Source organism: Oncorhynchus nerka, linkage group LG27, assembly GCF_034236695.1.
Source record: "Oncorhynchus nerka isolate Pitt River linkage group LG27, Oner_Uvic_2.0, whole genome shotgun sequence".
Taxonomy (NCBI): Eukaryota; Metazoa; Chordata; class Actinopteri; order Salmoniformes; family Salmonidae; genus Oncorhynchus; species Oncorhynchus nerka.
In genome coordinates this window covers 84062303-84079342 of record NC_088422.1, presented here as the reverse complement: position 1 = coordinate 84079342, position 17040 = coordinate 84062303, and the positions used below count along the sequence as shown (strand labels likewise).

Here is a 17040-nt window from a genome sequence, read left to right as displayed (position 1 = left end):
GAACGGAGATAAGACTGTGTAGCGTGGTGTGGGTGGTCAAGAGGAGTGCTAGCTTTAAAGAGAAGCCAGATTAAACAGAACTATAGTCTATCAGTGATTAACACAATGGTGAATGAGATCCTGCAGACAAATACAGTGCCTTCGGAAAGTATTCAGACCCTTGACTATTTCTATATTTTGTTACGTTACAGCCTTATTCTAAAATGGATTCAATTGTTTTTTCCCCTCGTCAATCTAGACACAATACCCAATAATGACAAAGCAAAACAGGTTTTTAGAAATGTTTGCTAATTTATTAAAAATAAACTGAAATATTACATTTAGATAAGTAAATGTAATATTTACTCAGTACTTTGTTGAAGCACCTTTGGCAGCGATTACAGCATCGAGTCTTCTTGGGTATGACGCTACAAGCTTGGCACATCTGTATTAGGGGATTTTCTCCCACTCTTCTCTGCAGATCCTCTCAAACTCTGTCAGGTTGGATGGGGAGCGTTGCTGCACAGCTATTTTCACATCTCTCCAGAGATGTTCAATTGGGTTCAAGTCCGGGCTCTGGCTGGACCACTCAAGGACATTCAGAGACTTGTCTCGAAGCCATTCCTGCATTGTCTTGGCTGTGTGCTTAGGGTCTTTTTCCTATTGGAAGGTGAACCTTCACCACAGTCCTGAGGGCTCTGGAGCAGGTTTTCATCAAGGATCTCTCTGTACATTGCTCCGTTCATCTTTCCCTCGATCCTGACCAGTCTCCCAGTCCCTGCCGCTGAAAAACATCCCCACAGCATGATGCTGCCACCACTATGCTTCACCGTAGGGATAGTGCCAGGTTTACTCCAGACGTGATGCTTGGCATTCAGGCCAAAGACTTCAATCTTGGTTTCATCAGATCAGAGAATCTTGTTTCTCATTCTCTGAGAGTTTTTAGGTGCCTTTTGGCAAACTCCAAGTGAGCTGTCATGAGCCTTTTACTGAGGAGTGACCTCCGTCTGGCCACTCTACCATAAAGGCCTGATTGGTGGAGTGCTGCAGAGATGGTTGTCCCTCTGGAAGGTTCTCCCATCTCCACAGAGGAACTCTAGAGCTCTGGCAGAGTGACCATCGGGTTCTTGGTAACCTCCCTGACCAAGGCCCTTCTCCCCGATTAATCAGTTTGGCCGGGTGGACAGCTTTAGGAAGAGTGTTGGTGGTTACTAACTTCTTCCATTTAAAAATGATGGAGGCCACTGTTTTCTTGGGGACCTTCAATGCTGCAGAAATGTTGGTAACCTTTCCCAGATCTGTGCCTCGACACAATCCTGTCTCGGAGGTCTACTGACAATTCCTTCGACCTCATGGCTTGTTTTTTGCTCTGACATGCACTGTCAACTGTGGGACCTTATATAGACAGGTGTGTGCCTTTCCAAATCATGTCCAATCAATTGAATGTACCACAGGTGGACTCCAATCAAGTTGTAAAAGCATTTCACGGATGATCAATGGAAACAGGATGCACCTGAGCTCAATTTCGAGTCTCATAGCAAAGCGTCTGAATACTTATGTAAATAAGGTATTTCAGTTTTTTACATTTTAATACATTCGCAAATGTTTCTAAAAAGCTGTTTTCACTCTGTCATTATGGGGTATTGTGTGTAGATTGATGAGGATTTTTTATTTATTTAATCCATTTTAGAATAAGGCTGTAACGTAACAAAATGTGGAAAAAGTCGAGGGGTCGGAATAATTTCCGAAGGCAGTGTACCTCTTCAGAGATCAGGGAGTTAATTAATCATGCTGTGAAACTAAGAACTTTATAGTATTGTTTACTAGGCTATTCTCAACTTCTGTGTTTTGGAATGTACTTTTCATTAATAAAATACTATTTTTGCTGGAAAGTGGAAACACTTAATTTTTTTGGAAGAAGATTTCAAACCTTTCTGAGTGGAATGCGGTCTTGGAGTCAAATACATATCATGTCAAATAGTTCCAAACGCGACCTTGATTTAAGTTGACCAGCATGCAGGGTTGGTGAACTTTACAGTTTGGAGATGATTCCATTGGTTTTATTGTACCAGACAGGAAAACTATAAGTGTTTTCCATGTTTTTGTCCCAGGTCTGCTTGAATGCAGGTAGTGTAAGTCTTTCAGGATCAGCCTGTGTGGTATAACCTGTTGTCATTCTCTGTCCTAGGCATCAGGTCTGGGTCGTCTGAAACCCAACATTCTGATGATGGGCTTCAAGAAGGACTGGAGGACAGCAGACACAGCTGGCGTACAGAGCTATGTAGGAGTACTGCAGTAAGTCACACTCATACACTGAGTGGAACACCTGCTCTTTCCATGACAGACTGACCAGCTGATTCCAGGTGAAAGCTATGATCTCTTATTGATGTCACCTTTTAAATCCACTTCAATCAGTGACGTTGAAGAGGAGGAGACGGGTTAAAGAAGGATTTTTAAGCATTGCGACAATTGAGACATGGATTGTATATGTGTGGCATTCAGAGGGAGAATGGGCGAGACAAAACATTTACCTTTAAACAGAGTATGGTGGTAGGTGCCAGACCAACTGGTTTGTGTCAAGAACTGCAACGCTGCTGGGCTTTTCACACTCAACCATTTCCTATGTGTATCAAGAATGGTCCACCAACCAAAGGAAATCCAGCCAACTTGACACAACTGTGGGAAGCATTGGAGTCGACATGGGCCACCATCCCAGTGGAACGCTTTCGACACCTTGTAGAGTCCATACCCCGATGAATTGAGGCTGTTCAAAGGGGGGGGGTGCAACTCAATGTTAGGAAGGTTAGGAAGAACATACAAAATAAGCAAGATAAGTGCTAACTGTGTGTTATTAAAGTGTATGTCCTGTGCCGGGTGTGTGTTTTTAGCGATGCATTTGACTTTGAGTACGGAACCGTGGTACTAAGGATGAACCAGGGACTGGACATCTCACACATCATAAAGGCTCAGGGTGAGTACACGCACGCACGCACGCACGCACGCACGCACGCACGCACGCACGCACGCACTGTTTCCATATAACAACCCCAATCATACAATGACTATTGATAACATTGACAACATTGATCGAGTTGATAAGGAGAGCTCTTTGGTCCATAGATCAGAGGCAGTAGATGAAGGTCACATCTAATCAGCTCCTAGCAATAACATCTACTGAATAAACTGTTACCAACAGAGCCACTGCAGGGCTATGGGCCCTAGTCAGAAGTAGTGCACTATATAGGCAATAGAGTGCAATTTGAGACACTCCCCAGGAGTCATAGATACACTAATCTAGTAGTTACTCCTGTCCTGGAGAGATACAGGGTTTGCTGGCTTTAGTTCCAGCCCAGCACTAACACACCTTATTCAACCACTCCAGGGCTCGAGGATTAGTAGATTAGTTGATGGATGTGTTAGTGCAGGGTTAGAACAAACATGTGGGCTACCAAGTGGTGCAGCGGTCTAAGGCACTGCATCGCAGTGTTTGAGGCGTCATTACAGACACCCGGGATCAAATCCAGGCTGTATCACAACCGGCCGTGATTGGGATTCCCATAGGGCGGCGCACAATTGGCCCAGCATTATCTGGGTTTTGCCGGTGTAGGCCATCATTATAAATAAGAATTTGTTCTTAACTGACTTGCCTAGTTAAATAAAGGTTAAATGAATTCTAATTATATTATATATTTTTTTGAAACTCTGTGGTGGTCCCCCAGGAGAGGTTTGAGACACAGTGGTCTAATGTGATGGGTCGTATTCACTAGGGACAACCCAGGAGAGGTTTGAGACACAGTGGTCTAATGTGATGGGTTGTATTCACTAGGGACAACCCAGGAGAGGTTTGAGACACAGTGGTCTAATGTGATGGGTTGTATTCACTAGCGACAACCCAGGAGAGGTTTGAGACACAGTGGTATAATGTGATGGGTCGTATTCACTAGGGACAACCCAGGAGAGGTTTGAGACACAGTGGTCTAATGTGACGGGTTGTATTCACTAGGGACAACCCAGGAGAGGTTTGAGACACAGTGGTCTAATGTGATGGGTTGTATTCACTAGGGACAACCCAGGAGAGGTTTGAGACACAGTGGTCTAATGTGACGGGTTGTATTCACTAGGGACAACCCAGGAGAGGTTTGAGACACAGTGGTCTAATGTGACGGGTCGTATTCACTAGGGACAACCCAGGAGAGGTTTGAGACACAGTGGTCTAATGTGATGGGTCGTATTCACTAGGGACAACCCAGGAGAATGTGATGGGTTGTATTCACTAGGGACAACCCAGGAGAATGTGATGGGTCGTATTCACTAGGGACAACCCAGGAGAGGTTTGAGACACAGTGGTCTAATGTGATGGGTTGTATTCACTAGGGATAACCCAGGAGAGGTTTGAGACACAGTGGTCTAATGTGATGGGTCGTATTCACTAGGGACAACCCAGGAGAGGTTTGAGACACAGTGGTCTAATGTGATGGGTCGTATTCACTAGGGACAACCCAGGAGAATGTGATGGGTTGTATTCACTAGGGACAACCCAGGAGAATGTGATGGGTTGTATTCACTAGGGACAACCCAGGGGAAAATGGACTGAACAGGGAGGGACGAGCTAAACTTCATTTTGGTTTTCCATCGCAAAACGTTTTGCTATGGCTACGATATACACTAATGATGTAATGATCAGTAGAACCCTGTTGTAACGTGTCTCTCTACCGCCCCCCAGAGGAGATGGAGAGAGAAGCCCAGGAGCAGAAGGACCTGGAGAAAGAAGAGCTGGCTGAGGAGAATAAGGGGAAATCCATCTTCAGGAAGTCACGGAACTTATCTACACAAGGCCTCACTTCCAGAGGTACCAGATCACTCACTCACTCACTCACTCACACTCACTCACACTCACTCACACACTCACACACTCACACACTCACTCACACACTCACACACTCACACACTCACACACTCACACAACCTTGGGGAAAAGGAGAGGGGGAGAGATAAGAGACATACAGAGAGAGAGAGAGAGAAACAGAGAGAGAGGCACAGAGAGAGATGAAATGATCATAGGAACTGAGCATACTTGGTTGTGAATGACTATTACTGTATTATTAAACACATTGCTAATGTGTTCTATTTCCTTTTCTCTCCCCCAGCATCAGTGACGACCCCTCAGTCTCCCCAGGTAGTGGTGGTGAATGAAAGGCTGGTGTCCACCAGCACTCAGTTCCAGAGGAAACAGGGCAAAGGAACCATCGATGTCTGGTGGATGTTTGATGACGGAGGTAGGCGACCTCTCTATACACATCACACAACGGTGACACATTATAGACCCCAGCATGTCTATATCACTCTCTTCATTATAGACCACAGCATGTCTATATCACTATTCATTATAGACCACAGCATGTCTATATCACTCTTCATTATAGACCCCAGCATGTCTATATCACTCTCTTCATTATAGACCCCAGCATGTCTATATCACTCTCTTCATTATAGACCACAGCATGTCTATATCACTCTCTTCATTATAGACCCCAGCATGTCTCTTATTATCACTCTCTTCATTATAGACCATTATAGACAGCATGTCTATATCACTCTCTTCATTATAGACCACAGCATGTCTATATCACTCTCTTCATTATAGACCACAGCATGTCTATATCACTCTCTTCATTATAGACTACAGCATGTCTATATCACTCTCTTCATTATAGACCCCAGCATGTCTATATCACTCTCTTCATTATAGACCACAGCATGTCTATATCACTCTCTTCATTATAGACCACAGCATGTCTATATCACTCTCTTCATTATAGACCACAGCATGTCTATATCACTCTTTTCATTATAGACCACAGCATGTCTATATCACTCTTCATTATAGACCCCAGCATGTCTATATCACTCTCTTCATTATAGACCACAGCATGTCTATATCACTCTCTTCATTATAGACCACAGCATGTCTATATCACTCTCTTCATTATAGACCACAGCATGTCTATATCACTCTCTTCATTATAGACCACAGCATGTCTATATCACTCTCTTCATTATAGACCACAGCATGTCTATATCACTCTCTTCATTATAGACCCCAGCATGTCTATATCACTCTCTTCATTATAGACCACAGCATGTCTATATCACTCTCTTCATTATAGACCACAGCATGTCTATATCACTCTCTTCATTATAGACCACAGCATGTCTATATCACTCTCTTTATTATAGACCACAGCATGTCTATATCACTCTCTTCATTATAGACCACAGCATGTCTATAAGTCTCTCGTCATTATAGACCACAGCATGTCTATATCACTCTCTTCATTATAGACCACAGCATGTCTATATCACTCTCTTCATTATAGACCACAGCATGTCTATATCACTCTCTTCATTATAGACCACAGCATGTCTATATCACTCTTCATTATAGACCACAGCATGTCTATATCACTCTCTTCATTATAGACCACAGCATGTCTATATCACTCTTCATTATAGACCACAGCATGTCTATATCACTCTCTTCATTATAGACCACAGCATGTCTATATCACTCTCTTCATTATAGACCACAGCATGTCTATAAGTCTCTCGTCATTATAGACCACAGCATCTTCACATAATAGACTTATAGATTGAAATAGCTACCTACCTTCCTCCCTCACGCTCTCTCTTTCTCTGCCTGTATCTCTGTCTGTGTATCTCTCTCACTTTCTCTGTCTGTCTCTAGCTCTCTCACTCACTGTCTCTCTCACTGTCTGTCTCTCTCACACACACACACTCTGTCTCTCTCTCGCTCATGGCCTCTCTCTCTCTCTCTGTCTGTGTGTCAGGTCTAACCCTACTGCTGCCCTACATCCTGACAACCCGTAAGAAGTTCAAGGACTGTAAGATGAGGATCTTCATCGCTGGCCAGCCGGGACGTGTCGAGCAGGACAGACATGAGTACGTATGATCAATTTCAATCATTTATGAATAGAGGAAGATAATACAGTCTAATCATCAACAACCACTAGCCTGGTCCCAGATCTGTTTGTACTTGTCACTAATCCCTTTCTGCCATGGTCATGCCACACATTACAATTCCATAAGGAGTTGGCAAGAGAGCAGAAACAGACGGGCTAAACAAGCACATCTTTGGAAATAAGACCTGTTATATCGCAGCTCATAGCAGTGGTGATCAGTGTGTGCCTCTGTGTGTGTCTGTGTTTATAGGATGAAGTCTCTGCTGGAGAAGTTCAGGATCAAATATGCAGACATCCACGTCATCGACGACATCACCCAAAACCCCAACTCTAACAGGTAATATAAACACACACACACACACACACACACACACACAACCTTGGGGAGATGTGACTGCTCACACACACACTGTCGCTCACATGCTGTGGTGGGAGAGATTCCAGACATTCTGTACTGTAGCCGTGAGGTCACTCTCAGCTGACCAACCACACGTCAGGGATGTGATCAGCAGTCAGCCGAAGGCAACACCAGTCAGGAAATGGATAAAGGCTCTATTATAGTGAGATAGTTAATGACTATATAAAACAGACGCAGAACTTTGTCTCATTTAGTATTTACACAAGAAAAGACAACTCAGCTTCAAACTGCTCCATCTCTGGTGTCAGAGTAGTCGATTTCATTCTGTGCCAAGATGAATGATAACTTGCACAGGTAAAACATAATATTCCTGATATCTGAAGTCATAGGATCAGTGATTAATACCTGATTAACCCAGCTAACTCCTGTCTGTGTTCGTCCCCCAGCTGGAAGATGTTTGAGGACATGATTGAGCCATTCCGTCTTCACGAGGGGTCAAAGAGCACCACTCTGGCCGAGGCTCTGAGGAAAGACAACCCCTGGAAGATCTCTGACGCCGAGCTGGACACCTTCGAGGAAAAGGTGGAGTATAGAGGCAGACCAGTGACTGCTCACCATAGAGACTTGTAGAGACAGACCACTGCACAATGCTCACCACAGAGACCAATAACTTCTACTTCTACCTCAAATGTTCCATTGCTTGAGCTCCTTTTCCTCTTATAGAATATTAGCTCCAAAGTATTGTGGAGCTCCTGCACCTAAATATAAACAGTACCTGCACCCAAAATGAGTACCGGAACCTTTTTCAGTCCACGTCAAGCACTGTGCTCAACTCTATCTTCTTGTAGTAGAATGTAATATATTAATCTGGACAATAGAATCCAACAGTCCCATGATGCAGTAGCAACAGAAGTAGACAGCTGTGTTTTCACTGAAGCCTTACATGGTTGTCATACCAACCATGTGGCCCACCACCACTTTGTGTCCTCTCTCCTCCAGACCAACCTCCAGGTCAGGCTGAATGAACTACTGCAGGAGAACTCCCGAGCTGCCAACCTCATCATAGTGTAAGTACAATATACTGTAGAGTTTTTCCTGGTCAGGTCACCATGTGTTCAGGAAAAACTCTAGGCCCTAATTATAAGAGACACCAACAAGAGCCATATCATCATCTATCAATCTCTCTGTAAAAAAGACATAAATATGATAGTCCAATGTGTCACAAAACTATGAAGCTAACTGAGGTATATAACAATAATAACAACAATAATAATCATCTGGTTGGTGCTTATATCTGTCCTGTTTCAACTGTGTATTAGACGCATGTGTGAAATCCCCCTGAGACACCCACGGACATATAGTGGTGACCCTGCTGCTAATAGCCAACTGTTTAGATAACTTAGGTTTAATACTGTACTTCCCTCTTTGCAGGAGTATGCCCATCGCCCGTCTAGGCTCAGTCTCTGACCACCTCTACATGGCCTGGTTGGACATCCTCACCAAGAACCTCCCTCCCACCATGTTGATCAGAGGCAACCACAAGAGCGTCCTCACCTTCTACTCATAGACCGACCCTCTCAGCAGTCCCTAGATGGCCACAAGGGACAACCAAGGCACTTTCATCAATATCCAGGAGTTAGTTGCTATCAGTTTAAATGAAAAGGTGATGGTTAGAGATCAGGTTACGGGAAAGGTTAAAGGTTAGAAAGTGAGGTTCTTCAGTCTTGTCTAGCATGACCAAATAGTGACGACACAACACAGACATATGGACTCAGGGATATATGGGCACAAGGACCGGACACTGCCTGGGATGGGTTAATTACACTGCCTGGGATGGGTTAATTACACTGCCTGGGATGGGTCCATTACACTGCCTGGGATGGGTCCATTACACTGCCTGGGATGGGTCCATTACACTGCCTGGGATGGGTCCATTACACTGCCTGGGATGGGTTAATTACACTGCCTGGGATGGGTCAATTACACTGCCTGGGATGGGTCCATTACACTGCCTGGGATGGGTTAATTACACTGCCTGGGATGGGTTAATTACACTGCCTGGGATGGGTCCATTACACTGCCTGGGATGGGTCCATTACACTGCCTGGGATGGGTTAATTACACTGCCTGGGATGGGTTAATTACACTGTCTGGGATGGGTCAATTACACTGTCTGGGATGGGTCAATTACACTGCCTGGGATGGGTCAATTACACTGCCTGGGATGGGTCAATTACACTGCCTGGGATGGGTCAATTACACTGCCTGGGATGGGTTAATTACACTGCCTGGGATGGGTTAATTACACTGCCTGGGATGGGTCAATTACACTGCCTGGGATGGGTCAATTACACTGCCTGGGATGGGTCAATTACACTGCCTGGGATGGGTCAATTACACTGCCTGGGATGGGTCAATTACACTGCCTGGGATGGGTTAATTACACTGCCTGGGATGGGTTAATTACACTGCCTGGGATGGGTCAATTACACTGCCTGGGATGGGTTAATTACACTGCCTGGGATGGGTTAATTACACTGCCTGGGATGGGTTAATTACACTGCCTGGGATGGGTCAATTACACTGCCTGGGATGGGTTAATTACACTGCCAGTGCCTATGCTGCATGGAATTGTACATGTGGTGCATAATTAGGGGTCCAAACCCTAAATCGGGCCGGAAAACTCTTATTATTATATATATTAATCATGTAACAGATGCTCTTATCCAGAGCAACTTACAGTTAGTGTTCTTGTTAAGGATATTATTATTCTGACATATTGTTATTATTATTATTCCAATTTTAAGAGTTCGACCTATAGTTCGACCTACAGAGACCAAACTTGGAGGGATGGTGTAAATTGTGACCCAATACATCTGGTAAATCTTTGGTATTTGACACAGAGTGGGACTGGGACGTTAGATAACAGACTGGTCCCAGGCTAGTTGGAGCCCCCTGCTGGCTATGCATCTCAACACGGTATACTTTTTCCTTAAATATACACTTGTCCACTACCCACATAGTGGTCCTCTGTAGCACAGTTGGTAGAGCATGGTGCTTGCAATGCCACGATAGTGGGTTCGATATCCGGGACCATTCATATGTAAAACATTTTTGGCATGCATGACAGTAAGTTGCTTTAGATATAAGTGTCTGATAAATGGCATAAATTATATTATTCTATATTATGAGATTGGTGTAAGAGCAAAAGATTGAGTCAAGACCAGAACCTGTAGTTCATACATACAGACTCCTCCATAGTTCTCAACCCTGAGGCCAGCATGGGCTAGTGCCTTCGTCTTGTACATGCCAACCCATGGCGGCCCAGGTTCAAATCCCACCACTGCTGCTTTCAGATAGACATCCCTAGACACTGAGTTGGCGTTGTGGCTGAATTTGATGACTTAAATAAGGGCAAAATATTTGAGAAAGAGTCAAAAGGCTTGGGCCCAGGTCATTGCTGCTTGCAGCTAGCCTATATGTATAACACTTATTTTGGGGGAACAACAGATGATACACACTGAGTACACAAAACATTAAGAACACCTGCTCTTTCCATGACATAGACTGACAGGTGAATCAGGGAGAAAGCTATGATCCCTTATTTATGTCACTTGTTAAATCCACTTCAATCAGTGTAGATGAAGGGGAGGAGACAGGTTAAAGAAGGATTTTTAAGCCTTAAGACAATTGAGACATGGATTGTGTATGAGTGCCATTCAGAGGGTGAATGGCCAAGACAAAATATTTAAGTCCCTTTGAACGGGGTATGGTAGCAGGTGTCAGGCGCACCAGTTTGTGTCAAGAACTGTAACGCTGCTGGGTTTTCCCCACTCAACAGTTTCCCATGTGTATCAAGAAAGGTCCACCACCCTAAGAACATCCAGCCAACTTGACACAACTGTGGAAAGCATTGGAGTCAACATGGGCCAGCATTCCTGTGGAATGCTAATTGAGGCTGTTCTGCGGGCAACTCAAGAAGGTGTCCTTAATGTTTTGTACACTGTGTATGTAGGCTAGTATGCACAAATATGATGGTGTTCTAGGAAATGAACATCATAGCAAACAAATGACCTATGCAAAAAGTGATCAATATATAAATAACATTTTTTAAATTATATTCAAATGCTACTAGCAATATTAGTTTGATATCCATTGAAAAATACTGTATACTACTTTGTATAGATGTGTATATTCAACACAAGTAGCTACTAGTTGAATGTCTCGTGAAATAATGAAGGGATCACTTACTACCTGCACACACACGCAAGCACACACACACAAGCACACACACACACACTGTGATGAAAATCTATCAAACAAAACAGGAAAATGTAAATCAACTTATGTGCTGTATATTTTCAATATAGAAATGCTTGATTTATTTCTGTGTTTTAACCATTGTCTTTTATAAGACTCCTTATCATATTTAACTGTCATATTTTAATTAATGTATTATGAAGAAGGAATAAAATGTTGAGTTACTCTTATTTTTCCTCATAATTTATGTCCATCAAGACGGTCAGACACATTACATTACAAGTCAATAGGTTGGTTACATTATTCTCAAATATAGAAATATAGAACATAATGCGGAATAATACAATAGTTGGGTACACCAACCTTTCTTGTGTTCAGTCCTTGGTTATTGGCAATGATTTATATATACACTTGATGACAGATAGGGGGCGCTGTGTTGAAGCCACTGAACCTCCATCTTGGCACGCCAACACGGTAGTAAAAAATATTTGGGATTTATTCATGTCTACATTTATTTTTGCCACATTTAGAATATTATAGACACCTTAATGCATACTTTTAAATTATATTATGTGAGCCAAACATAAAAAAAATATATACAAATATTTTCCTTATAGTATATGTTTGAGATTACTGACGATAGTGGCCCCATTACAAAAAAAATCATACTTAAATACATGTAATTTTGTCCTTGAAACATTCAATTGAAATACTGTAGATATCCATTAATTCCTATGGAGCAGTGTTTCAGTCCTCCAGTACCCCCCAATAGTACATCTTTTTGTTATGGCCCCCTGGACAAGTACACCTGATTCTACCACTCAACTAATCATCAAGACCTTGACACATTGAATCAGATGCTTTTGTCCAGGGCTACAACAGAAATGTGTGCTGTTGGCGGTACACGAGGACCAGAGTTGAGAAACACTGCTATGGAGGGAGGACTGCGCCTACTGGGTAATGACAATATGGCCGACCAGTGGCTTCAAAGCCTCTCAATGGCCAATACATAGCATCAGCAATCCAGAGTTGATATATATCATTGGTTATTAGCCCCAAGCTACAAGTCTTCCATTACACAAAAGAGGAGCATGAGGGAGCTACCTGGCCTGGGACGGACACACATGGGGGGATAAAAGACAATTTATGCTTGATCCGAAAATGTGGTCAGAGGCTCCATATGGAGGGTGTGATGCAATTGCGGAGCCTCCAGAGGCATGCAGAGGCTAAATTGAGCTCTGCACTGCATTGTGCCTCCCAAATGATGTAAAAATGCGGAGGGCTCTGTATAGCTCTGCATTGACATGATTGGTTAATGGTAGGTGAGGACGGGAGGTCCTGTATAAACAGACACTCACTTCCTTGACAACTTCCTTCACAACAGCTCTGCGCTGCTCCATGAAGCGCATATGGCAGAGACCATATCACCGTAAATGCTGCAGGCCAATGCAGACATCAGATTGACCATGCAGTGCATTTTAGGAGGAGAATGATGCACACATCACTCCAGCTAGCTACCATTAGTTATTGTTACCAGGGCCACAAACAAACCATGCATGACGTGATAAAGTAGCTATCTAGCTATTTGGCAAAAAATATGATCTATCGCCTCTTCCTCTCTGGTTATAAGTTCTGTTAGTGGGTTATCCTGTGCCTTCAGAAAGTATTCATACTCCTAGACGTATTCCATTTTGTTGTGTTGCAGCCTGAATTCAAAATAGATTACATTTGTAAAAATCTCACCCATCTACACACAATACCCCATAATTACAAAGTGAAAACATGTTTTTAGATTTTTTTTAAATGTCTTAAATTAAATACACTACCAAAATCATGGGAATTAATATGGAGTTGGTCCCCCCTTTGCTGCTATAACAGCCTCCACTCTCCACTTTTAATTGTATGTGCAGTTGAAGTAGAAAGTTTACACGTTTACACCTCAGCCAAATACATTTAAACTCCGTTTTCACAATTCCTGACATTTAATCCTAGTAAAAATTCCCTGTCTTAGGTCAGTTAAGATCAACACTTTATTTAAAAAATGTGAAATGTCAAATTAATGGTAGAGAGAATGATTTATTTCAACTTTTATTTCTTTCATCACATTCCCAGTGGGTCAGAAGTTTACATACACTCAATTAAAAAGGACTACCTGACATGATGACTCCTTGCTGTCCCCAGTCCACCTGGCCGTGCTGCTGCTCCAGTTTCAACTGCTCTGCGTTATTATTATTCGACCATGCTGGTCATTTATGAACATTTTAACATCTTGGCCATGTTCTGTTATAATCTCCACCCGGCACAGCCAGAAGAGGACTGGCCACCCCACATAGCCTGGTTCCTCTCTAGGTTTCTTCCTAGGTTTTGGCCTTTCTAGGGAGTTTTTCCTAGCCACCGTGCTTCTACACCTGCATTGCTTGCTGTTTGGGGTTTTAGGCTGGGTTTCTGTACAGCACTTTGAGATATCAGCTGATGTACGAAGGGCTATATAAATAAATTAGATTTGAATTAGTATTTGGTGGCATTGCCTTTAAATGGTTTAAGTTGGGTCAAACGTTTCGGGTAGCCTTCCACAAGTTTCCCACAATAAGTTGGGTGAATTTTGGCCCATTCCTCCTGACAGAACTGGTGTAACTGAGTCAGGTTTGTAGGCCTTCCTGCTCGCACACGCTTTTTCAGTTTTTCCCACAAATTTTCTATAGGATTGAGGTCAGGGCTTTGTGATGGCCACTCCAATACCTTGACTTTGTTGTCCTTAAGCCATTTTGCCACAACTTTGGAAGTATGCTTGGGGTCATTGTCCATTTGGAACACGCGTTCTTTACACTTGCTTCAATATATCCACGTAATTTTCCTCCCTCATGTAGCCATCTATTTTGTGAAGTGCACCAGTCCCTCCTGCAGCAAAGTACCCCCACAACATGATGCTGCCACTCCCATGCTTCACAGTTGGGATGGTGTTATTATGCTTGCAAGCCTCCCCCTTTTTCCTCCAAACAAAACAATGGTCATTATGGCCAAACAGTTCTATTTTTGTTTCATCAGACCAGAGGACATTTTCCGGCGCCGACAGAGATGGCCGCCTCGCTTCGCGTTCCTAGGAAACTATGCAGTTTTTTGTTTTTTTACGTGTTATTTCTTACATTGGTACCCCAGGTCATCTTAGGTTTCATTACATACAGTCGAGAAGAACTACTGAACATAAGAGCAGCGTCAACTCACCATCAGTACGACCAAGAATATGACTTTCGCGAAGCGGATCCTGTGTTCTGCCTTTCACCCAGGACAACGGAATGGATCCCGGCCGGCGACAACAAGGTCTCTTGACAACAAGGTTGATGAAATCCGAGCAAAGGTAGCATTCCAGAGGGACATCAGAGACTGTAACGTTCTTTGCTTCACGGAAACATGGCTCACTGGAGAGACGCTATCGGAGTCGGTGCAGCCAGCTGGTTTCTCCACGCATCGCGCCGACAGAAACAAACATCTTTCTGGTAAGAAGAGGGGCGGGGGCATATGCTTCATGGTTAACGTGACGTGGTGTGGCCACAACAACATACAGGAACTCAAGTCCTTCTGTTCACCTGATTTAGAATTCCTCACAATCAAATGTCGACCGCATTATCTACCAAGGGAATTCTCTTCGATTATAATCACAGCCGTATATATTCCCCCCCCAAGCAGACACATCGATGGCTCTGAACGAACTTTATTTGACTCTTTGCAAACTGGAATCCATATCTCCGGAGGCTGCATTCATTGTAGCTGGGGATTTTAACAAGGCTAATCTGAAAACAAGACTCCCTAAATTGTATCAGCATATCGATTGTGCAACCAGGGCTGGAAAAACCCTGGATCATTGCTATTCTAACTTCCGCGACGCATATAAGGCCCTGCCCCGCTCTCCTTTCGGGAAAGCTGACCACGACTCCATTTTGTTGATCCCTGCCTACAGACAGAAACTAAAACAAGAAGCTCCTGTGCTGAGGTCTGTTCAACGCTGGTCCGACCAATCTGATTCCACACTCCAAGACTGCTTCCATCACGTGGACTGGGATATGTTTCGTATTGCGTCAGACAACAACATTGACGAATACGCTGATTCGGTGAGCGAGTTCATTAGAATGTGCGTTGAAGATGTCATTCCCATAGCAACGATTAAAACATCCCCAAACCAGAAACCGTGGATTGATGGCAGCATTCGCGTGAAACTGAAAGCGTGAACCACTGCTTTTAATCAGGGCAAGGTGACCGGAAACATGACCGAATACAAACAGTGTAACTATTCCCTCCGCAAGGCAATCAAACAAGCTAAGCGTCAGTATAGAGACAAAGTAGAATCTCAATTCAACGGCTCAGACACAAGAGGTATGTGGCAGGGTCTACAGTCAATCACGGATTACAAAAAGAAAACCAGCCCCGTCACGGACCAGGATGTCTTGCTCCCAGGCAGACTAAATAACTTTTTTGCCCGCTTTGAGGACAATACAGTGCCACTGACACGGCCCGCAACAAAAACATGCGGACGTGAGGAAAACATTTAAAGTGTCAACCCTCGCAAGGCTGCAGGCCCAGACGGCATCCCCAGCCGCGCCCTCAGAGCATGCGCAGACCAGCTGACTGGTGTGTTTACGGACATATTCAATCAATCCCTATCCCAGTCTGTTGTTCCCACATCCTTCAAGAGGGCCACCATTGTTCCTGTTCCCAAGAAAGCTAAGGTAACTGAGCTAAACGACTACCGCCCCGTAGCACTCACTTCCGTCATCATGAAGTGCTTTGAGAGACTAGTCAAGGACCATATCACCTCCACCCTACCTGACACCCTACACGTCTTAACCCCCAACATGATACCATTCTAAATAGCTTAAGAACTCCATTAACTTATACAAAATAAATAAATATTAAATACAGGATGGTGACTTTTTCAAACACATTGTCCTGAGACCACATTTTTTCAGTCGATACTGGCAAATTGGGACACCTTGATTGGCAAAGTGGAACACTTACTACTTTATTGTAAAGAAGGATAAATTAGAGAGTATATGCATCATTTCAATATTTTTATGATACTTTTGTGGAACATTAAAGTGGCATTATGTAACTTTTTGGGCAACCTGACCAAATTAACATAGATCTTTAACTCGCTTTTCTATCCTTCGACTTGAAAGCAAGTCTAAGAAGTGGTAGATCTATTCTATGTATGCTATTTCTATGCTTCCCGTTCTTAAGTTTTGTTTTTGCATCTTTTACTTTTGGGTTTGTACACCAGCTTCAAACTAGACCCTAAAGAACATTTTGTAGAATGAAACCAGAAAGACATCACCCCTCAACAATTTCAATGACTGTTTTACTGTCATTGTGCATTATACCTGTCCAGTGTGCATTTACAGGTGATTAGAACGCTTGTTATGGGCACATATTTACACGTGTTCATTACACCTGTTTAGCCTATTGGGTAAG

General features: G+C 43.4%; 1 protein-coding gene across 1 annotated transcript in view; it reads left to right on the top strand.

Annotated features, from left to right (window-relative positions):
* The window catches only part of slc12a1 (solute carrier family 12 member 1), a 51821-nt gene extending 40014 nt beyond the window's left edge, over positions 1-11807 (top strand). The window contains exons 18-26 of the mRNA XM_065012136.1: positions 2168-2274; positions 2868-2950; positions 4703-4828; positions 5127-5255; positions 6828-6939; positions 7210-7296; positions 7764-7899; positions 8317-8384; positions 8749-11807. Coding sequence (XP_064868208.1) covers positions 2168-2274; positions 2868-2950; positions 4703-4828; positions 5127-5255; positions 6828-6939; positions 7210-7296; positions 7764-7899; positions 8317-8384; positions 8749-8884 — 984 coding nt within the window. The 3' untranslated portion in view covers positions 8885-11807. The remainder of the gene's footprint in view (positions 1-2167; positions 2275-2867; positions 2951-4702; positions 4829-5126; positions 5256-6827; positions 6940-7209; positions 7297-7763; positions 7900-8316; positions 8385-8748) is intronic.
* The last annotated feature ends 5233 nt before the right edge of the window (positions 11808-17040 follow it).